This window comes from Chiloscyllium punctatum, chromosome 1 (genome assembly GCF_047496795.1).
Source record: "Chiloscyllium punctatum isolate Juve2018m chromosome 1, sChiPun1.3, whole genome shotgun sequence".
In the NCBI taxonomy this organism is placed as follows: Eukaryota; Metazoa; Chordata; class Chondrichthyes; order Orectolobiformes; family Hemiscylliidae; genus Chiloscyllium; species Chiloscyllium punctatum.
The window spans coordinates 86817237-86840635 of NC_092739.1; the positions used below are offsets into that span (position 1 = coordinate 86817237).

The window sequence follows — 23399 nt, forward strand, 5'->3', positions numbered from 1 at the left end:
CTATGATTTCATCTGGGTTGGTCGTATGTCTCAAAGACTGGCAGAATGCATTCAAAAGCATATTGCTTTGGTTGTTTACAACAAACTAATTGGTAAGCTGCTTCTAAAGCACAAACTTTTAAAGCATGCGTTAGGTGTAACGCGATTACATCGCCAACACTTTAAGATCTTAATTTCTAAAGGGTGTTTTTTTCTATATTATGGGATTACACAAGAATGCAACCATCACGTTACAGAAGAACTACCTGTATACTCAACTAAGTAGCCTCCAAAATCTGGAACAAACAATTTCAATGACTCATAAACATGTGAGCAAATAAAATTGTTCTTATCTCCATCCAAAATGACTGATCCTTTAACCTAAAACCAGTCTGTCCAACAAGGGAGAAACAGTCGCTCACTATATAGTGTTATGGGAACAAATATTTCTTGAAAGGGAAAATTTACGTTGCTTGTTTGGTAACCAAAGGCCTACTGAAATGCTATCCATGAACAGACAGATATGATCCAAAATGCTTTTGTATGGATCTATTACACTATTATACGATATGGAACCTTTAACTGAATATTTTGACATCTGGTCGATTGTTAAATTATTTCACCTCCAAATAACATGAGCGTTATGCCAGGTGCTGTGCACGTGGAATCCTAATATCAAGAAATCAATTATTAGGTCAAAGAATCCCTACAGTGTGGAAACAGGCCATCTGGCCCAACAAGTCCACACTGACCCTCCGAACAGTAACCCACCCTGACCCGTTCCCCTTGCCCTATTGCTCTGTATTTACCCTTCACTAATGCATCTAACTTGCACATCCCTGAATTCTATGGGCAATTTAGCATGGCCGATTCATCTAAGCTGCACATCTTTGGGCTGTGGGGGAAAACCAGAACACCTGGAGGAAACCCACACAGACACGGGGAGAATGTGCAAACTCCAGACAGACAGTCACCTGAGGCTGGAACTGAACCTGGGTCCTGGTGTTGTGAGGCAGCAGCGCTAACCACTGAGCCACTGTGCCACCTAAAATGGGTATTTTGGGTATTTTTTTGAGATAGTGGAAAGGCTCTCTGCAGTGATTATAATACATATTTGACAATGAGAACTGAACAATGAAGAAGCTTCTCAATTCAAGCTGGAAAAAAAATGCAAATTGTCATTTTATACTACAGAAGTTGAGTACTGCAGAAAAAGGGCACATTTTGCCTAAGTTTTCCGAATTGCACTGATCAGTAGAGACGCAAGAATACTCATTAGAAGGGAAAAATGAATGATTACACTGATTCAGCGGGGAGTTCCCATTGAAAAAGGTTTTGCCACTGGAGAATATGCCCTTTTTCTGCAGTACTCAACTCCTGTAGTATAAAATGACGATTTGCATTTTTTCCAGCTTGAACTGAGAAGCTGTTCAGTAATGCTTCCTCGGACCTTACCATTAAGTGTATGTGTCGTGCTAAGATTTGCTTCCCCAAAATGCAGCACCTTGCATTTATCTGAATTAAACTCCATCTGCCACTCCTCAGCCCATTAGCCCATCTGGTCAAGATCCTGTTGTAATCTGAGGTAACCCTCTTCGCTGTTCACTACACCTCCAATTTTGGTGTCATCTGCAAACTTGCTAACTGTACCTTTTTATGCTCGCATCCAAATCATTTATGTAAGTGACAAAAAGTAGAGGATCCAACATTGATCCTTGTGGCACTCCACAGGTCACAGGCCTCCAGTCTGGAAAACAACCTTCCACCACCACCCTCTGTCTTCTACCTTTAGCCATTTGAATACAGAACTGGCTCAGTTCTCCCTGTATTCCGTGAGATCTAAACTTGCTAATCAGTCTCCCGTGGGGAATTTTGTCGAACACCTTACTGAAGTCCACATAGATCACATCTACCACTCTGTCGTCATCAATCCTCTTTGTTACTTCCTTAAAAAACTCAATCAAGTTTGTGAGACGTGATTTCCCACGCATAAAGCCATGTTGACTATCCCTAATCAGTCCTTTGCCTTTCCAAATACATGTACATCCTGTCCCTTAGGATTCCCTCCAACAACTTTATGGGCTGCACGGTGGCACAGTGGTTAGCACTGCTACCTCACAGCGCCAGAGACCCAGGTTCAATTCCCGCCTCAGGCGACTGACTGTGTGGAGTTTGCACATGCTCCCTGTGTCTGCGTGAGTTTCCTCTGGGTGCTCCGGTTTCCTCCCACAGTCCAAAAATGTGCAGGTTAGGTGAATTGGCCATGCTAAATTGCCCGTAGTGTTCAGGGCAGGGGTAAATATAGGGGGAGTAGCTCTGGGTGGGTTGCGCTTCAGCAGGTCGGTGTGGACTTGTTGGACCGAAGGGCCTGTTTCCACATTGTAAGTAATCTAATATTTAAAAAAAACGTGCCCACCATCGATGCCAGGCTCACTGGGCTATCGTTCCCTGGCTTGTCCTTAACATCCTTCTTAAACATTGGCACCACATTAGCCAACCTCCAGTCTTCCGGCACCTCACCTGTGATTGTCGATGATACAAGTATCTCAGAAAGAGCCCCAGCAATCACTTCTTTAGCCTCCCACAGAGTTCTAGGGTACACCTGATCAGGCCCTGGGGATTTATCCACCTTTACCAGTTTCAAGACATCCAGTACTTCCTCCTCTGTAATATGGACATTTTGCAAGATGTCACCATCTATTTCCTTACAGTCTATATCTTTCATATCCTTTTCCACAGTAAATAATGATGCAAAATATTCGTTTAGTATCTCCCCCATTTTTTTCGGCTCCACATAAAGGCCGCCTTGCTGATCCTTGAGGGGCCCTATTCTGTCCCTAGTTACCCTTTTGTCCTTTATGTATTTGTAAAAACTCTTTGGATTCTCCTTAATTTTATTTGCCAAAGCTATCTCATGTCTCCCTTTTTTGCCCTCCTGATTTCCCTTTATAAGTATACTCCTACTTCCTTTATACACTTCTAAGGATTCACTCGATCTATTCTGTCTATACCTTACACATGCTTCCTTCTTTTTCTTAACCAAACCCTCAATTTCTTTTGTCATCCAGCATTCCCTATACCTACTAGCCTTTCCTTTCACCCTAACAGGAATATACTTTCTCTGGTTTCTCGTTATCTCATTTCTGAAGGTTTCCCATTTTCCAACAGTCCTTTTACCTGCGAACACCTGCCCCCAATCAGTTTTCGAAAGTTCTTGCCTAATACTGTCAAAATTCTATAACGTTCTTCTGTAACGTGATGGTTGCATTCTTGTGTAACCCTGTATTATAGAAAAACCACCCTTTCGAAATTAAGAGCTTAAAGTATTGGCGATGTAATCACATTATAGCCAGCACACGCTTTAAACGTTCGCGCTTTAGAAGCAGTATCACCAATTCGTCAATCATGTTACTGCAAATTTGTATTAACAAAATGTGCGTTATAGCAGAACGACCTGTATTCAGATCGTCAGTTAAGTTTTGGACATGAGATTGATCAAGGCATTTGGGGATGGAAAGGGCAAAGTTTTTGGTATAAATGAGCCATAGTATATTGAATGACAGTCTATGCAGCTCTGTTCCCTACTTGTACTCCTAATTCTTGTGTAATTTACATAGTGCAGCTACTTTCTCATTTTTGAGAACTGACAGTCCATTCTAGTATTCTTGAGGGCAAAAATTTATATTTTGTTTAAACTCCCTTTTCACAAATTCTGGTGGCTTACCAAAAGAAAAATGACAATGGGCAATACACTGACAGGTTTAAATATTCCACAAAGGTTTTTTAAACAGTTATTCTTAAATGTTGCAATTCTCAACAAAGTGATAAGTATGCAAAGAGAGAATGCATGTACGATAAGCAATTAGAAAGGCAAATGACATTGTGGTTTTTATTGCAAGGTTATTGGAGTTCCTGAAAAAGCAAATATTGGTTTTACAGAGCTTAAGGTGAGATCATTCCTGAAGTTCGGTACTTAGTTTTGGTCTTCATGATTTAAGAACGATGTTTGTGGACTAGAAGAGTTAGAGGTAATGTTCACAAGATGGGTTCTTGAGATAAGAAGTGATTAGATTGTGCCAATACTTCCTGGACCTCAGGCAAATGAAAGTGATTTCACTGAAACAAGAGGATTTAATCAATATTCTCATCAATATTTTACATTTGAATCATATCACAACCCTCAGCTTTTTGGGCTACTCCTATGTGTAGTGTTCTGCAAAAGAGGGTCAGTGTTTCATCTAGTAGAAAGGATTTAATAAGGTAGGAGCTACATATTGAATGATTAACATTAGAAGAAAACTGGCTAATTTGATCTAAGGGACCTTGCATGGTTGCTGAGATAAGTTGTCTACTTGGCACGTCTCTGAATGATGGCTACAAGTGCTTTGTATTTTACATTCCTTTTTGGCTCTGCCATTATTGAGAATTTATGGAGCCACTCATATTTCATAGAGCCCACCAGAGTGGCATTGTGGTTCAGTGGTTAGCTCTTCAGTGTGTCCGTGCGGACTCAGTGGGCCAAATGGCTTATATCTGCGCTGTGTAGGGATTCTATGATTCTATTCTATTTTGAAGTGTTTTAATAGAATTTGTGTGTCACTGGCAAGGTCAGTGTTTATTATCCATCTCCTAATTGTCCTTAACTTAGACTTACTAGGTTATTTCAAATCTCAGTCAAAAAGTGTGGTGCTGGAAAAGCACAGCCAGTCAGGCAGCATCTGAGGAGCAGGAGAGTCGACATTTCGAGCATATTCCCTTAGAGGAATCAACTGTATTGCTCTGGAGTTGGAACCACGTATTGGCCAAACAGGAGATTTCTCTGGCAAAAGGACATCAGTGAACCAGATATGACAAGACGGCAATTATGTTGCCCTCAATAGGGCAGGAGTGAATGTTTAAGGTGATAGTTGGGATGCCAATTAAGAATTAGGTCGTAACTTAGGTTACGGGACCTGAAACATTAACTTTGCTTTCTCTGCACAGCTGCTGCCATAGCTGCTGAGTTGTTCCAGCAATTTCTGAGTTTCAAAATTCACAGTTGTTTGATTATCTTGTTAAGCATTAGGTAGAGATTATTAGTTCAGTAACATAACCGCAATGGTGCCATTTTTACTAACGATTAATTCTGGAATAGTTCACCACAATTTGCGTCAGGACGAGGAAAGGTAGAATGTGGTAAAGTTTGATCTGAGGAACTGGTTGTAGGATTAGTGTGCATACATTCCTAATTTATTAGTTACACCATGTAACAATGCATAATTCACCCACACTTATTTTCTAAAGTTTATGAACCTCCATTTTAAAATTAACAAATGATCTTCTGTTGATTGCCATTTGAGAAAGAAAGTATCAAACTGCTCCCACACTTGCTATGAGCAAGTGTTTCCAAATTGCTCTCCTGAAAAGTCTTGTACTAATCTGTGGACCATGCCCCTTGTCCTGGACTGCTCATTAGCACAAATTAATAGGTTAGATGAGGAAAAACTGTTCTCATCAATATTTTACATTTGAATCATATCACAACCCTCAGCTTTTTGGGCTACTCCTATGTGTTGTGTTCTGCAAAAGTGGGTCAGTGTTTCATCTAGTAGAATTATATGTTGACATTTCATGGTTGTTTACACGTTAGTATTTCGTTATTCATAATGTAATGGTAGATCTTGTTGGATACAGAAATCTAGGCAGTGCGTTCTGTTAATTTGAGTTTATCAGGCAAATAAATTAGGGTCTTCATCTACTTGGATTAAATCTTTAACTTTTGTGATGACCCTGGGAATAGTGGAACTTGAGCATCAGAACACTTTCCTAAATGAGTCATCGCAGTACAAATCAAGAGGGCTGCTTTGTCTCAGGTGGCATGAGGCTTCTTGAGTTTTTTAAATTAGTCTGTTGGGTGTGAGCATTGCTAGTTCAGCCAGCATTAGTTGCCCTTGAGAAGGTGGTGTTGAGCTGCCTTCTTGCACTGCGGCGTTGTGTTTGGTGTAGGTGCACCTACAATGCTGTTCTGGAGGGAGTTCCAAGACATTGATACAACAGGAATGGTGACATATTCCCAAATAGGATGGTGAGTGGCTTGGACAGGAACTTACAGGTGATAGTGTTTACATTTATCTGTTGCCCTTGTCCTTCTTGATGGTAGTAATTGTTAGTTCGAGAGGTGCTGTGTAAGGAGTCTTGGTGAATTTCAGCAAATCATTTCGTAGGTAATACATTCTGATGCTTTGAGTGTCACTGGTGAATGCCAAGCATTCGAACAGTGAATGTTTGTGCATGTGACAGCAATCTGTGAATTGCTTTCTCCTGGTGGGGTATCAGGTCTCTGAGTGTTGCTGGACTGGCATTCATCCAGGTAAGTGGGAGTATTTTATCAACCATCTGACTTGTGCCTTGTAGTTGGTGGACATGTTCTGGGGAGTTAGTAGGTGAGTTACTTATTGTAGGATACTTAGCTTATGCCCTGCTCTTAACCTATTTTTCAAAAATCAAATGTTCAGAGATGTCATTACACCCCTCTGGAACAGATAGGACTTGAAACCAGGCCTCCCAGTCCAGGGGTAATGACACTACCACTGTGCCACAAGAGAATCCCAGTTGCTGCATTATTTATATGGTTAGTCCTGTTCAGTTTCTGGTCAGTGGTGCCCCAATCAGCAGTTGATAGTGGGGGATTCAGTGTAATTCTCTGTCTTAGTGGAGATAGTCATTGCCTAGCAATTAGATGGCAGATACGATGCGTGCCACTTGTCAGTCCAAGCCTTTGCTATTCCCTGGTCTTGTTCCATTTGAGTATGAACTGCTTCAATATTTGAGGAATTATGATTCGCAGTCATCAGCGAACAACCCCACTCATCACCTAATGATGGAGGGAAGGTTGTTGATGAAGCACATGAAGATGGTTGGGTTAGGACACTACCTTGATGAATTTCTGCAATAATCTACTGGAGCTGAGATGACTGACTTCCAACAACAACAACCATCTTACTTTGTACCAAGTATGAATTCTCATCTCCATGGAAAGTTTTCCCTCTGATTCCCATTGACTCCAGTTTTGCTCGGGCTCCATGATTACATAAAGCAGTTAAATGTAGCATTGATGTTAAGGGCAGTCACTGTCTCCTCTCTCTGGAATTCAACTCTTTTGTCCATGTTTTAAACCGAGGCTGTGGTGAGATCAGGAGCTGTGTGGCCCTGGTGGAACTCGAACAGAGCATCAGTGAGCAGGGTTTTGCTCAGCAATTGTCGCCTAATGGCATTATTAAAGGTTTCCATCCCAGCTAATACTATGAGAGTTGTCTTATGGCTTCTTGTAGCTTAACCTTTTGAAGTCCACATATCATTTTGTGTACTGACCTAAGAATCAGGCACAACAGTTTTCCACATAACCCTGCAAACCTGTTCCACCTTTCCAGACAATCATGGCTGATCGCCACATAGCTGCAATCCTGATAACCTTTCTCCCAAAGCTTAGTGAAAATGCATCTACCCAGGCTAAAAAATATTCAAAGATTCTGCTTCAACCATCTTTTGAGGAAGAGCGTTTCAAAGACACTTGGCCCGCTATATAATTTGATGTTTTTGTATATGTGGTCAAGTGACTGAAGTCTTGTAGACACAGCTTGCTCAGGAAAGAATCTTGGGATGTTCTTTCAGTTACTCTTTCAAAAAAATAGGTTTAACCCTGAACTGATGAAGAGCGTTTCCTTTCAAAAATGGGAAAGATTAGATGGATGACTTGTTCGTAGCGAGTCTTCTCCAACTCTGCTTGTTCACCGCATGCCGTCCTCCATCTTAGCTTGTTCTTTGTAAACGTTCCTTCAACTGAACCAGATGAAACAAGAACCTTGTCAAGCCAGTGACTTTTCAAAACTTCCTTCAGTGACAACATGTTTAGCATTCATTCTCTCTGCCACCAAGTCACAGTGACAGCATTGTATGAGATACACACGATGCATAGCAACAACTGTCAAAGACTTTTTTGACAACATCTTCCAAACTCAACCTCTTCCTAGCTGGAAGGACAGGGGCAGCAGAACATGAGAATATCATCACCTGAAATTATATCACCATTCCATCTCTCCCTGTGGGTCAAAATCATGGTATGCCCTTCCTAATAGCACTTCAGGTGTACCTATACAATATGGACTGCAGCAGTTCAAGAATGCATCTCACTACCTTGAGGACAATTAAGTATGAGCCTACCCAGTAATGTCCACATCCTATGAATGAACAGAAAAAAGTGAGTTGTGTGTCAATAAGCAAGAGTAGAGGCATAGAGATGTACAGCATGGAAACAGACCCTTCGGTCCAACATGTCCGTGCTGACCAGGTATCCCAACCCAATCTAGTCCCATCTGCCAGCACCCGGCCCATAATCCCTCCAAACCCTTCCTATTCATATACCCTTCCAGATGCCTTTTAAATGTTGCAATTGTACTAGCTTCCACCACTTCCTCTGGGAGCTCATACCATACAGGTACCACTGTGAAAAAGTTGCCCCTTAGATCTCTTTTATGTCTTTTCCCTCTCACCCTAACCCTATGCTGTATAGTTCTGGACTCCCCCACTCCAGGCAAGAGTCTTTGTCTATTTATCCTATCCATTCCTCTCATGATTTTATAAACCTCAATAAGGCCAGCCTCTGACGCTCCAGGGAAAACAACCCCAGCCTATTCAACCTCTTCCTGTAGCTCAATTCCTCCAACCTTGGCAAATCTTTTCTGAAACCTTGCAAGTTTCACAAAATCCTTCCAATAGGAAGGAGACCAGAATTGCACGCCATGTTCCAAAAGTGGCCTAACCACTGCAACATGACCTCCCAACTCCTGTACTCCATACTCTGACCAATAAAGGAAAGCATACCAAACGCCCTTTTCACTATCCTATCTACCTGCGACTCTACTTTCAAGGAGCTATGAACTTGCACTCCAAGGTCCCTTTGTTCAGCAACACTCCTTATACACTTAATGGTAAGGTCCTAAGTTCTGCTGAGATTTGTTTTCCCAAAATGCAGCACCTTGCATTTATTTAAATTAAACTCCATTTGCCACTTCTCAGCCCATTGGCCCATCTGATCAAGCTCCTGTTGTGATCTGAGGTAACCTTCTTCACTGTCCACTGCACCTCCAATTTTGGCATTATCTGCAAACTTACTAACTATACCTCTTATGCTCAGATCCAAATACCTTTTATGCCATAAGGGCTAATGAATGTTTCGCGTGTCTTATAGATTAACCTACTTTTTAAAGTAATTGCAGATTTTCATGTCATCTTCAGGAAGATGATCAGCATCGGAATGCAAAGGAAGAATTGGAAAATTTGAAAAAGCAACATGAACTTTTGAAAAGAATGTTAGAACAACAAGAACAGTTAAAGACGCTTCAAGGAAGACAGGCAGCACTTCTGGCACTGCAGCATAAAACAGAACAGACTATAGTTGGAATGGATGAATCTGGTATACCACACATTTCTGTACAATAGCATGCACATTTGATTTGTTGTGGCATATTTAACATATTTGTGATGATCATATTGCAGTAACTTCTGAGGAAGTAAGACAGTGTATCACTGATTTCAGTCTTGTCCTTTCCTGATTCAGGTTGTCCCTCATTGGCCTGATGTATTGAATTTTGCTGGATGATGTGGACTTAGTAAAGGAAGCATTGTTCGGATATAAAGAAAGAATTAGGAAAGTAAAGCTTTTCCTCAAATGTGGCAAATTTAGAACTGACTTTGAGAGAGGAAAGAGGACTTGTTGGTTTAATTTCATACTTGCTTCAGCCCTGATTATTATATACTTAATAGCAGAAAGTACTTTTTGTGGTGCTAGTTCTATATTCAATTGATGAAGCAAGTAGAGTACAGCGTCTCTTTACATATGATGTTAGGATATTTGGCTACTGTTTATTCATCAGATTTTATGGTTCTGTTGCTTAGAACTAAAATGATTGGTTATGTTCAATGCATTAGTCAAACTTGGTTGAAATCAGGCAACTGAAATTGATGGAATGAGAATTAGGTTCACTGAGCAGAGAAGATTTGGATGGGGCAATGCACTAGCTAGACCTAAGTGTCCTAGAATTTAGAAGAAAAAACAATCGCATTTTTGGATGATGTTATTCCAGTGTAGATGGAAGTTGCACGTGGAGACCTTGCTGAAATCCATTGTAGCAGACTTGAAACGAATTGCCAAGAAATTGAAGTTTCCCCTGGACAATTTCTCTACCATAGGAACCCTCCAAAAGTATCTATTTAACTTCAAGATTCATGAGGGTTCCGATGAAATTAAATCAGAAGTTATTCCAGAAAGATTAAACTATTAAGTACATAGATGATGTAATTTTCTAACTCCCAAATATCTAATCAAATGACCTCAAACTTCATACTCACATTGCTAAGCTGTACCACCCCCAGTCCACTTACACTTCCCAAACCCTGACCTCACACCCCTGTTTCCCTTGTAATGCTATTTAGCCACTCTAGACTCACTGTTCCTCAAGTCTTTGGTTTCCTTCCTAACCCACCCTCCACTGGACCTGTCCTTCCGTCCCCTCCTCTGAACCCAAACTGCCTCCCTGGGACCCCTTACTCAGGTCCTAATATCCCTTGCCTGACCTGCCACCAGAACCATAACATGAAAAATGTACTAATGTTTGCTGACCTTTGACAGATGTGGTACTGTTGTTGTGGTTCTGTTCGCCGAGCTGGGAATTTGTCTTGGAAACGTTTCGTCCCCTATCTAGGTGACATCCTCAGTGCTTTGGGAGCCTCCTGTGAAGCGCTTCTGTGCTGTTTCCTCCGGCATTTATAGTGGCCTGTCTCTGCCACTTCTGGTTGTCAGTTCGAGCTGTCCGCTGTAGTGGCCGGTATATTGGGTCCAGGTCGATGTGTTTGTTAGAGTCTGTGGATGAGTGCCATGCCTCTAGGAATTCCCTGGCTGTTCTCTGTTTGGCTTGCCCTATCATGGTAGTGTTGTCCCAGTCGAATTCATGTTGCTTGTCGTCTGTGTGTGTGGCTACTAAGGATAGCTGGTCGTGTCGTTTCGTGGCTAGTTGGTGTTCATGTATACGGATCGTTAACTGTCTTCCTGTTTGTCCGATGTAGTGTTTTGTGTAGTCCTTGCATGGGACTTTGTACACTACATTAGTTTTGCTCATGTTGGGTATCGGGTCCTTCGTTCTGGTGAGTTGTTGTCTGAGCGTGGCTGTTGGTTTGTGTGCTGTTATGAGTCCTAGTTGTCGCAGTAGTCTGGCTGTCAGTTCAGAAATGCTCCTGATGTATGGTAGTGTGGCTAGTCCTTTGGGTTGCGGCATGTCCTTGTTCCGTTGTCTCTCCCTTAGGCATCTGTTGATGAAATTGCGAGGGTATACGTTTTTGGCGAATACCTTGTATAGGTGTTCCTCTTCCTCTTTTTGTAGTTCTGGTGAAATTGTTAATTTCAAAAACCACCAATCAGGAATGGACCCAGACAATAGAACAGGCCGTCACCAGAGGACAGAACAGGACCACACACCGCAAAAAAACGGCACTAAAAGAAAAAATGGCCAAACTAACACACAAAGAAGAGGACACCACAACACACACCTGGGTTAAAAACCTCTCCCACAGACAGCTCACTGACAGGGAAAGAACAATACTGGCCAAGGGATTCAACTACAATCACAGGGACACCAAGACAGCAGACTTCCTAGCAGCACTAGAATGCACACTCAGGAACAATGGACTGACAGAAGAGACACAACAAACTGTGAGACAAAGTATCATACCGCTGATAACAAGAAAAAAACAAACACATAACCTCAACACCAAGGAGAGGGAAGCACTAAAATCACTAAGAAATGATAAGAACATAATTATACTACCAGCAGACAAAGGCAGAATGACGGTCATCCTGGACAAAGCAGAGTACATGCAAAAAGCACAACAACTACTTGCAGATACCAACACCTACCAAAAGAGGGAGTTTGACCCCACCCCACAGCTCACCAATAGGATAAACAATACACTGAGGAATCTACAAAAAAAACAGACAGATAACCAGGTCTGACCTACAAAGAATGAAACCTGAAAGCAACAACACCCCCAGATTCTATGGACTACCCAAAGTGCACAAACCAGACATCCCACTCAGACCCATAGTATCACTACCAGGGACACCATCACACAAACTGGCTAAAGAACTACAGCAGAAACTGAAACACCTGATCAGCGGATCCAGACAATCTTTACAATCAACACAGGAATTCTTGGACATCATCAGAAATATACACAAAGACAAGGAAGAAACTATGGTCTCCTTCGATGTAACGGCACTGTTCACCTCCATCGACAAAAACCTAGCCAAAGAAACAATAGCCAACCTGCTGGACAGACATAACAGACAACAGGACGTTGAACCTATCAACAAAGACGGCATACTTAAACTACTGGACTTGTGCCTCACAACACACTTCACGTTCAACAACCAAATATATGAACAAATCAACGGAACACTCATGGGCTCACCGATCTCTGGACTCATAGCAGAAGCAGTAATGCAAAGGTTAGAACAAACAGTCTTACCACAAATCCAACCCAAACTCTGGGTCAGATACGTGGATGACACCTTTGTAATAATTAAAAACCCAGAAATAGAGAACACACACCAGATCATCAACGCCACACTCACAGGAATCCGATTCACGAGAGAGGAAGAAAAGGACAACCAACTCCCATTCCTAGACGTGATGGTACAGAGAACACCGAACGGAGAATTCACCACAAAGGTTTACAGGAAAGCCACACACACAGACCAAGTCCTAAACTATGAAAGCAACCACCCCAACACACACAAACGAAGTTGCGTCAAGACACTATTCAAAAGGGCCACAACACACTGCAGCACACCAAAACTACAAAAAGAGGAAGGGGAACACCTATACAAGGTATTCGCCAAAAATGGATACCCTCGCAATTTCATCAACAGATGCTTAAGGGAGAGACAACGGAATGAGGACATGCCGCAACTCAAAGGACTAGCCACACTACCATACATCAGGAGCATTTCTGAACTGACAGCCAGACTACTGCGACCACTAGGACTCATAACAGCACACATACCAACAGCCACGCTCAGACAACAACTCACCAGAACGAAGGACCCGATACCCAACATGAGCAAAACTAATGTAGTGTACAAAATCCCATGCAAGGACTGCACAAAACACTACATCGGACAAACAGGAAGACAGTTAACGATCCGTATTCATGAACACCAACTAACCACGAAACGACACGACCAGCTATCCTTAGTAGCCACACACACAGACGACAAGCAACATGAATTCGACTGGGACAACACTACCATGAGAGGGCAAGCCAAACAGAGAACAGCCAGGGAATTCCTCGAGGCATGGCACTCATCCACAGACTCTATTAACAAACACATCGACCTGGACCCAATATACCGGCCACTACAGCGGACAGCTTGAACTGACAACCGGAAGCGGCAGAGACAGGCCACTATAAATGCCGGAGGAAACAGCACAGAAGCGCTTCACAGGAGGTTCCCAAAGCACTGAGGATGTCACCTAGACAAGGGACGAAACGTTTGCAAGACAAATTCCCAGCTCGGCGAACAGACCACAACAAACTTACCTGGTCCAATTGCCACCTGGGGCTACCCCTACTTATCATCCTACATACCTGTGTGGAAACATTGCATATAAAGCGTCATATACTGGCTAAATTTGGCAATTGGTTAAAAAGTCAGTATGTAATTTAGACTAAAGTAAGGAAAGGGTAGTTGACCTGTCATTTATGTTGTACTTCACTAAAACTTGAAGAGAACCCAAGAGTCTTATAATTCCTGATAGTTATAGCAGCTTACCCTGTTATCCAGAAACTTGCTGAGATAACTTCCAAATGATTGTATTAAACTATATCATGATATGTTTTGAATTTTCCCAAAGGGTAACTTAAAAGGAACTACTTGTAAACAATTCCCTTCAAAAACAGTTGTTTCATTTATAATTCCTAATATGTTGGTCAATCTAATCTTCAGTTCAAAAGCCTGAGATTTTGAAGCTTGTAGCAACTTCAGCTGAGACTAGGACGTAATTTCTTATAACAATTTGAATTTCCTTGTTAGGCCAGATATTGTCTAGTGGCTGCACGTGAGTAGAGGAATAATACGATACTTTTGTGATATATAGTCCCCTTTTCACAGGTCTTGATCAAGAAATTGAATGAAGTGCAGGTTGACTAAATTTCATGCTGTAGAGTAATTAGTGTTCTGCGCTGAAAAGTTATTTAAAATAGCACTAATACAAAGTTGTATTGTGAAACAAAACCCTTAAATATACTTTGGATGCAAAATACTGTTGATTTTTGTTTTGTTACCTAATAGTTGTAACTGAGACAACTGGTAGTGTCTCGGGACTAAGCTTAACATCCGAGCTCAATGAAGAACTGAATGATTTGATCCAGCGATTCCACAACCAGCTCCAGAACTCCCAGGTATGGAATCTCATAATGATAAATTATCATTGCCAGAAGGCTGAGATATTTTTTTCAAAGGTGTACACAACTTTATGCTACCATCTTTCGTTTATTCTGGGAAACTGGAGAAGGGATTTAGTAGCTGGGGAATGACTGGAAAACAGGTGTGGTGGTAAAGGATGATGGACAGGTGAGATAGCTGCAGAAAGGCAGAACAAGATGGAGAAGTTGAACAAAAGAATGGGGGGCTCATGTGGAAAAAGATTGATGGAGCGAAGAGGTGAAAGGCCTGGTGATGTGAAGGTGAGATCAGCTGATGAAAGCTGCAGAAAGCGAGAGGCAGATATAACTTTTATTTTAAACTGATGTAATGTTCTTAATAAGTTTTACAACACCTTTGCAATTTGCTTCTGTTGAAATTATTCATGCTCTAGTCAATAAACGTTGTTTTGCAACTACAGTCAGTCCCTGACAACAGGAGACAAGCAGAAAGTCTGTCACTGACACAAGAGGTTTCCAGGAGCAGAGGTTCCTCAACGTCAGACCACTTGTCAGAACAAAAAGTCCAGCTGGTTAATAAACTGAAAGTTTTGCAAGGCAAGAAGGAGAGAATGGATAAACTACTTGATGAATTGCATATACTCAGAGACCAGCATGTTAACAATAGTTCCAGTAAGTGCCAAGATTACCATTTGGACAATGTGATTGCAAATGCAAGTCAGATGATCTATGATGCTAAATGTCATTAAAATGTTTTTATATCCTGAGTTATATATTTAAATATTGGGACCAGCTTATGGCATTTCTGGCTTAATAAATACGAGGCATAGACTAACAAACCAAGGAAGTTACAGTGAACGTTGGTAGAACTTTGGCGGGAGTTTTGTGTCTGGTTTTGGGTACCACTCTTCAGAGAGGATATGGCTGCAGAGAAGATTAAGTAGAATGGTTTCACAGATAAGAATCGTTAGTTATGTGGGTAGATGGAAAAAGGGTCCTTTTTCTCATGTTTGAGAGAAGATTTGATTGGTGTTCCAAATCATAATGGATCCATTCAGAATGATTAGAGAGAAACTATTCCATTGGCATTAGGGCCAGGAATCAGAGGAGATAAATTTAAGTTAATTTAAGAAGCAATGATGTCATAAGAAGAGCTTGTTTTGCTGCGAGTAGTATGGATTTGGAATGCTTTGTTTGAGAGCATGGTCGAGGCAGATTCCATCGTGACTTTAAAAAGAGAATTGGCTAAGTGCCTGTAATTTTAAAAAGTTGCAGGGCTCTGGGAAAGGGTGGGATAGTGGGACTAGTTTAATTGCCCTTGCAGAGAGTTGGCAAGGACTTGATTGGCAGAATGTCTTCTTTCACCACTGTAAAATCAATCTATGATTACTTCATTCCAGCTCTGAAGTATCAGATTGTTTGACATAAATGTGGTAATGATTATGTTGAAACTACAGTCCATGTCACATCAATTCCAAGTCCCATTCATCTAATGCCAGTGTGCACGTTGATTTAATTTGATTTTCAATTTCCAGATTCCTTAAATCCTCCCTATTTATAATCTGTTTGAATCCCACCCTAGTGCAGTCTCCGCTTGTTTGATCATGATCTTTGATTGTGCAGCCCTGTCTTCACACACCTGCTTATGACTACTTCTTGAAGCCTACTGGCTGAAAACATTCTCTTGTTTCAAATCTAACATTTTGCTTTCCTTCAACATCCATGGTTCATAGAATATGATTATATTATATCCTGCTCTGCCATATAATAAGCTCATAACTGATCTATTTTTGTTCGAATTCCACATTCCTGTCTACCCCAATAAAGTTCGGTCCCATTACATTACAAAAATCTTTCCCTCTGTCTTGAAAGGCTGTGTTTGCTGACACTAAGAAGTGCACATAGTAGCAGTGAAATCTGAAATAAATTGAAATTAAGGATGACAAACACTGACCAAGCCCTTAAAAGTGAAAAAAATTAGACCGATGAAGAGAAAACCACTCTCTTAAAAGACATTTTTATTAATTTTAAAAATTCGCTTTATTTTAGGAAGTGACCACGTGCAGCTGGGATTTAGCATTAGTTGGCTGGTGTGAGTAAACCATTTAATTGTGAAAATATTCAGTGACACCACTTCCACTGCCTTCTGAGGCCAAGTGTTCCAAAGTTGCACAACCTTCACAAGAAAAACATTTCCAATTCTCTGTCTGAGAAGCATGACCCCTTATTTTAAAACTGTGATCCCTAGTTTTGGACTCACCAACTCCTTCTCATACCTTATCAACACTACTTAAATTCATTAATTCTCGGACTACTTCCTTAAGTACTCTGAGATGTAAATTCTTGTGCCCTAGGGATTTATCAGCCTTTAATCCCATCAATTTTCCCAACACTGTTTCCCTACTAATACTCATTTCCTTCCGTTTCTCCTTCTCAATATTTTTGAGATGTTATTTGTCTTCATTGTGAAGACGGAAGCAATCCTTTATTAATGGGGCTCGCCCTCCCCCTTCACCTAGCTTTTTATTCTGCTTGAATGTCATGTATCCCTCAATATTCAGGACCCAGTCCTTATGCTGTAGCCACTTGTCTAGAATGTTTATCAGATCATATTTACTTCAATGTGTGCAATCAAATTGCTTGATTTATGAATAATAGACACATTCAGAAATTTAGTTTTTGTCTTTTTGTTGTCTTTCAAGTATCTAGCTTTTGATTAATGAGGCATTCTGTGGTTCTTTATTCTCTGTTCCTTCCTATCATTCATATAGACTGCTGTTGTGCAGCTTTTGGTGGGTCTTCAGAGGTTTGGGAGAGGATAGGAGATAAGGATGCAGGTTGCGTTAAGAGATTGGGATGGTAACGGCAGGGGGGGGGGCCAAGCGGATCAATGGAGTGTGGAAGGGTGCAGAGATCAGGATGTAGATCAGATCAGGACAGGACAGGAGAGAGAGAGAGAGAGAGCGCCAGTGAGGAGTGTGCACTCACTCCACCAGTTTCTGCGACCTCTGCATGCTCTCTCCTGAGTTAATTAGTTCACAAAATATTGGTTTTAGCACCATTCAAATGTACATGGTCTCAACAGTATAGTCCCCACTTACTCAGTACTGGAACCCATTTCTTCCACACCAGTCCTTGAACCACATTTTGATCTCTTTAATATTATGTACTTTCTGTCAATTTGAGCGTGAGATTACATCTGTTTGAGTAGACAAGATGACATTTGGCCAAATCTGCCTTGGACAGTTTCTCAAAAGAACTATCCAATTAGCTGTATCCCTGTATTTTTAAGAGAGACCCGTGCAAATGTTTGTGCTTTGTGTAAAATCATATCAATTGACAGAAAAATGAATTATTAGCTTGTTAAAAATAATCTAGTGTTGTTTTGAACCAGAGAACAAACACCATGTGTCAAGCAGATGATCCAGGGGCAAATTTTTAATTTAAGTGTGAAGTCGCTTTGGTCTGAGTTGAGGAGTTTGTTCTCCTGTTCAAAGGGTTGTGAATCTTGGAAATGTTGCACACCAGAGAGCTGTGAAAGCTCAAATACTGACTGTTTAAAGTAGAGATCGGTATTTAGAAATATGTCAGTGACATAAAGGAGCTGGTGTGTAATGAAGGCATTGAAGTGGATGATCAGCCATGATTGTATTGAATGACTGAATATTTGAGATGGGCTGAATGGCTAACTCCTGTTCCTGTGTTCCTAATTAGTGCATCACTCCATTTGTCTTATGTTTTCAATGTCAAACTTTCAGGTTTTGATTAAATGCTTATTTCTTTGTGACAGTTCAAGGAGCTCAGCATTTATGAAATATATAAATTTTATCACTGATGTTTAAGTCAGTAAGATCATATTACTGTACCTTTTTATGGTAAAGTTAGTTGGTTAATGTAATGACAGCTATGTTGAAGGTAATTAAAAACTAAATTTTGGTCTTGCTTTCTAGTTTCCTCCAGTGTTCCTGCTGTACCTTGCTCATCTCACAAGAGTGATCAAAGAAGTTGTCTTTCTGCACCAGCAGAAGCTGGCGCTGCCATCAACAGGGAACCCAATAGCTTGGCCTCCTCAGCATGCATTTTGGAGTCACAGCATGAGAATGATGCACAAGATAATTCTAATCCTAGGAAGAAGTTAAAGTATGATTCAAAACCAGATTTTAAAATCAATCTATACTTCAGCATAATCCTATATCTATGGTTACAGCATGCGATCCATACAAGTGCTCAGGGTTTCATTTATTTCTTGAGAGTTGTCATTAAAGTTTGCAATTAAGAACATAAGTCCTAATGCATATATATTCCCTTTTCCTCAATTTTGCTTTTTTAAAACTATGTGAGAGGATGGACTTTGAATCCCTATTGTTTGGGATGAAGTTAGTTAATTAAGATTGGGAAACCTGATGTGCCACAAATGCATCTGCTGGCATTTTTAATTGTGTCATGTTTATGGGTTTGCAAAGAGCCACTGCCAACAGGTAATTGGTGATTGTCATATGTATTTTGGTAACTTTTAAATTTTACAATGGGTTTCCCAGGGATTGGTAAACCTAGCAAAATTTTCATGGAAGAAACAGGTGGATGTGGCATCTATGTTTTATTTTTAATTGCATTGCCTTTTGGTAATGAAGAGCATCATGCTAATCTCCGATCTACCAGCTAGTGTTTTCCAAGTTGACATTCACCAACTGTTCTTGGCTGCAGCTTTCTGGCAGCATGTCAGTTTGTCCAGCTGTCAGGGAATGGAGTAAAATCATTATGACATAATATAAACGTCAACAGTTCGCACCGGAACAGTTTGCATGCAGACCATGAAACCGTTCTAAACTAATCCCATCTGCTTGCACTTGGTCCTTATCCTTCTATTCTCTGTCTATTTATGTGTTTGTCTAAATGCCTCTTTTGATCTGCTTCTACCACCTCTCAGGCACCTACGACTCTTTGTGTAAAAGCAACTTGCCTTGCACATCCCTCTGTAAACTTTCTTCCTTCTCACCTTCAACTGTGCACCCTAATATTTGATATTTTCACCTGGGAAAAAGACTCCCACTATCTGCCCTATCCATGCCCCTCATATTTTACTTACCTCCAGCAGATTGCCTTTAGCATCCAACACAAGTGAACATAATCCTAGTTTGTCCAACCTCTCCTCAGAGCTAATGCATTTCATTCCAAGTCACATCCTGATAAACCAGTGGCGACCAGAACAGCTCACAATACACCAAATGTGAGCTAACTAAAATCTTGTACAACTGCAATGTGACTTGTCAACCTCTATACTCCAATGTCCTGACTGACGCTACTTTAGATGTTGCTGACTTACAGTCTGGAACAAGTGACAGATAGTTTCAGTAATTTAATTTTTTTGCTGAAATAGAATTTAACTCCTTTTTTATATAAAAAAAAGTAAAGGTTTAAGCTTTCACTCAAATACTTAGCAAAAACTTTTCATTGCAAGGTGTGACACTGATTTTGCATGTACTATATAACAAAATTTTGGTTTATTGTCTACTTCCTTGCAAACTGCCAGTTAGGTTTGTTGAGTTGAAGTTTATTCAATGTGCTCCCACACTTTTGCCTGCACTGCAGTGCCATTGACTGGAAAATGCAAAAGACAAAAGAGCAATTCCCTTCTTTAGAACAGCAATATTGCATCTGGTTAGTTCCCCATCTTATCTAAAGCTCAGATTAGAGCACAAATGGAAAACCTGCTTGGTAACACTTGGGCATTATGCTATACCGTGAGCTAAAATATTAAATGTTGTTTTGAGATGTGTGAAAGCAACCTTTAATGGTTTTTATGGAAAGAAATCTGAGCAAATAATAATATTCAAAAATTATGACTAACAATATAATAATTTTTTTTATTATTGTGAAAGGAACTCTTAGCTAATGTCTTTTATTGGAAGTATATACCATTCAATGCATCTCCTGTAAGTTACATTAGAAGATCTTTGTAGTTCTTGACTGCTTAGAATTTATCCTCCAAGTAGCTGGGCCAAACAACATAATATGACTCCAAGTTCACTGATCTAATCTTTGGTGTAGATGGTGGTACAGTTGGCCTCTCTGCCCCTGCTTAGTGGAAGAAAGGTTATTCTGGCTTTCCAATGTAAACACTATCCAGTGCTGAACTATGTACATAGAATGAACAAAACGCTCACTCATGTGGTCCCAGGCTGAATAATCTGTTGACATGCCAAATGTAGTATAATGGAGGTCAGTGGTTTCCATAACTCTTTCTATGGAATGGTATCAATGCCTTCAGGAGAGGTGAGAGAAAATAAGAAGAAAATATATTTGCATCAAAAGTTGTGTCCAAATAAAATTTATCAGATTGAGCAATTTCACATTTTATTGTATTTTTTTCCAATAACTTAAATTGTGGTACCAAGTGAAAACTTGACGTTGTTCAAATAATAGAATGTATACAAATTGCTGTTGTTACAGAATTTTAAGTGAGCAGACTCAAGCAAAAAGTTACAGTTGAAATTAATGTTAATTAAATGTGAAAAGTTATGTTATTTTCTATTTTATAGCATTGCAGTGGATTTCATTGTTGAAATTTATGGTTTACTCATTGAGAGCATATCCTAAAAGTATATTTTGGAATTAATTTATTTGACATTTAGAACAATGATAAAGTTTACACTGTGGGAACTCTGCATTATTTTTCAGAATTCTGTGTTGATACAGTACTGTTCACTATATTAAATTAAGTGTATGATCAATTTTATTATTTGGAATTAACTACACTTAACATATTTAAGTTTCTCCCCTTCTGTTGTTAAAGGATTAACTGATTTTGAGGTGAGGATTCCATGATTTACTGGAAGACTCTGCAATATACCAACTCATGAGTTTCATTGGTACCTGAATTTGGAACAGGGTCATATTTTAACAGCAGTCTCTCATATTGCTCAACTTCCAATTCAGCCATGAAGTTACAGCTTTTAGAAGAATAAGTCGGTTGATAATGTCATTATTTTATCTATTTCTCTTTGGTAGCTTGGGTTTATCATTCCAAGCTCTACTCTTTTTGTTCTAAAACTGTTTTAAATCAAATCGCCATGATGAACTGTTTGAAACTCCTTTCCTTAGAAAACTCAAGGAAGTTCACAAGAGGCTAAATGAATTACGTGAATTGATTGATTATTATCAGCAGACTTCTGACATGATGACTGATGCGGTCAATGAGCATACAAACGAAGATGATAATGAGACTGAGGAAGAATCATTGTATTACTCTGACCAGGGGAATCCAGAAACAGTCACAAACATCAGGTGAGAATAAGTAAGCAGTGGGAAAAATATTTTTTGTTATTTTGCTGAAGTGATGAAGAACAGAAGAACTCAACGTGTGGACTTATCAGTAGTTTAGAAGATTATGATGTGATAAGTATTATTTGTTCATGATTTAATATGGATATGAAAATTGTTGGAGGCCTGCTTTTATTCCTCATCCCAAATTGCCCTTGAGTTTTCCTATTTTCTGTGGTGTTTGTGAACTGCCTCCTTGAACTGCTGTTGTCTCTGCGCCTCAAGGTCTGCAAACAGTTCAAGAAGTTGAAAAGAATAGCTTTGGAAATGTACAGCAGGTCAGGCAGCATCCTTGGAGCAGGAGGATCGACTTTTCGGACATAAACCCTTCATCAGGAATGTTGATGAAGGGCTTACGCCAGAACCGTTGATCGTCTTGCTTCTTAGATGCTGCCTGGCCTGTGGTGCTTTCCCAGGACCATACTTTTCGACCCTGACCTCCAGCATCTGCAGTCCTCACTTTCTCATTAAGAGTTCAAGAAGGTAGCCTGCCATCACTTTCTCCTAGAGGTGGGCAATGAATGCAGTCGTAGTCAGTGGAGTCCACATCCCATGAGCAAATATACTCAAAACAGTAGGTATGCTGCTGGTACAGCAGTTCCAGGGATATGACCCAGCCATAATTATGGTTCCATGTCAGAATGTATGTGGCTTGGAGGGCAGCTTGCTGCTGTTGCTGTCTGATGCATTATTGCTCGTGTCCTTATAGGTGTAAGTAGTATTGGTGAGTTACTGCAATGCATCTTCTGGATGGTACGCTCTGCAGCCACTGTGTACTAGTAGTGGAGGGATTAAATGTTCAGTGTGGTGGATGAGTTGTCAGTCAGAAGGGCTGCTTTTCCCTGTGTTGTCAAGTTTATTGAGTTTTATGGACACTGAGACCAAAACAAATACGAACACGATAAGGTCTTTTGACTTCTCCAGCCTGCTTTGCCATTTAGTAGGGTCTTAGCTGAACCAACATTCCCCACATCCACTTTACATCCCCATAACCCTCGATTCCACTACAGGTCAAAAATCTTTCTATCTCGGCCATAAATATATGCAAGCTGTCCCACAGCTCTCTGTGGCATTGAGTTCCAAAGACACTCCACTCCCTGACAGACAAAAATCCTTCTCATCTCAGTTTTAAATTGGCGCCCCTTAATTCTGAGATTATGCCCTCTGGTCCGAGAATCTCCTATGAGGGGAAACCTCCTCTCAGTGTTTATCCTGTCAAGTTCCTGAAGAATCCTATATGTTTCAATGAGATCACCTCTCATTCTCTAAATTCCAGTGAATAAAGTCCCAAAGTGTTTAGCCTTTGCTCATAAGACAATCCCTCCATATCAAGGATCGTCGTAATGTATCTTCTCTGAACTGCCTCCAATTAAAGATGTATACTTAAATAAATGGATCAAAACTACTGTCAGTACTTGAGATATGGTCTCACCAGCACCTTTTACAATTGCAATAATAAGAACATAAGAGCTAGGAGCAGGAGTAGGCCATCAGGTACTTGAGCCTGCTCTACCATTCAGTAAGATCATGGATGATCTTTTTGTGGCCTGAACTCCACTTACCTTCCCTCTCACCACAATCATTAATTCCTTCACTGTTCAAAAAATTATCTATCTTGGCTTTAA

At 40.4% G+C, this 23399-nt stretch overlaps 1 protein-coding gene across 6 annotated transcripts in view; it reads left to right on the forward strand.

Moving 5' to 3' along the window:
- pcm1 (pericentriolar material 1) overlaps nt 1–23399 on the forward strand; it is a 154374-nt gene that overhangs the window by 30441 nt on the left and 100534 nt on the right. For all 6 annotated transcript variants that reach the window (XM_072570300.1, XM_072570309.1, XM_072570318.1 and 3 more), the window contains 5 exons: nt 9253–9430; nt 14363–14472; nt 14916–15126; nt 18405–18594; nt 21556–21738. In XM_072570300.1, coding sequence (XP_072426401.1) covers nt 9253–9430; nt 14363–14472; nt 14916–15126; nt 18405–18594; nt 21556–21738 — 872 coding nt within the window. The remainder of the gene's footprint in view (nt 1–9252; nt 9431–14362; nt 14473–14915; nt 15127–18404; nt 18595–21555; nt 21739–23399) is intronic.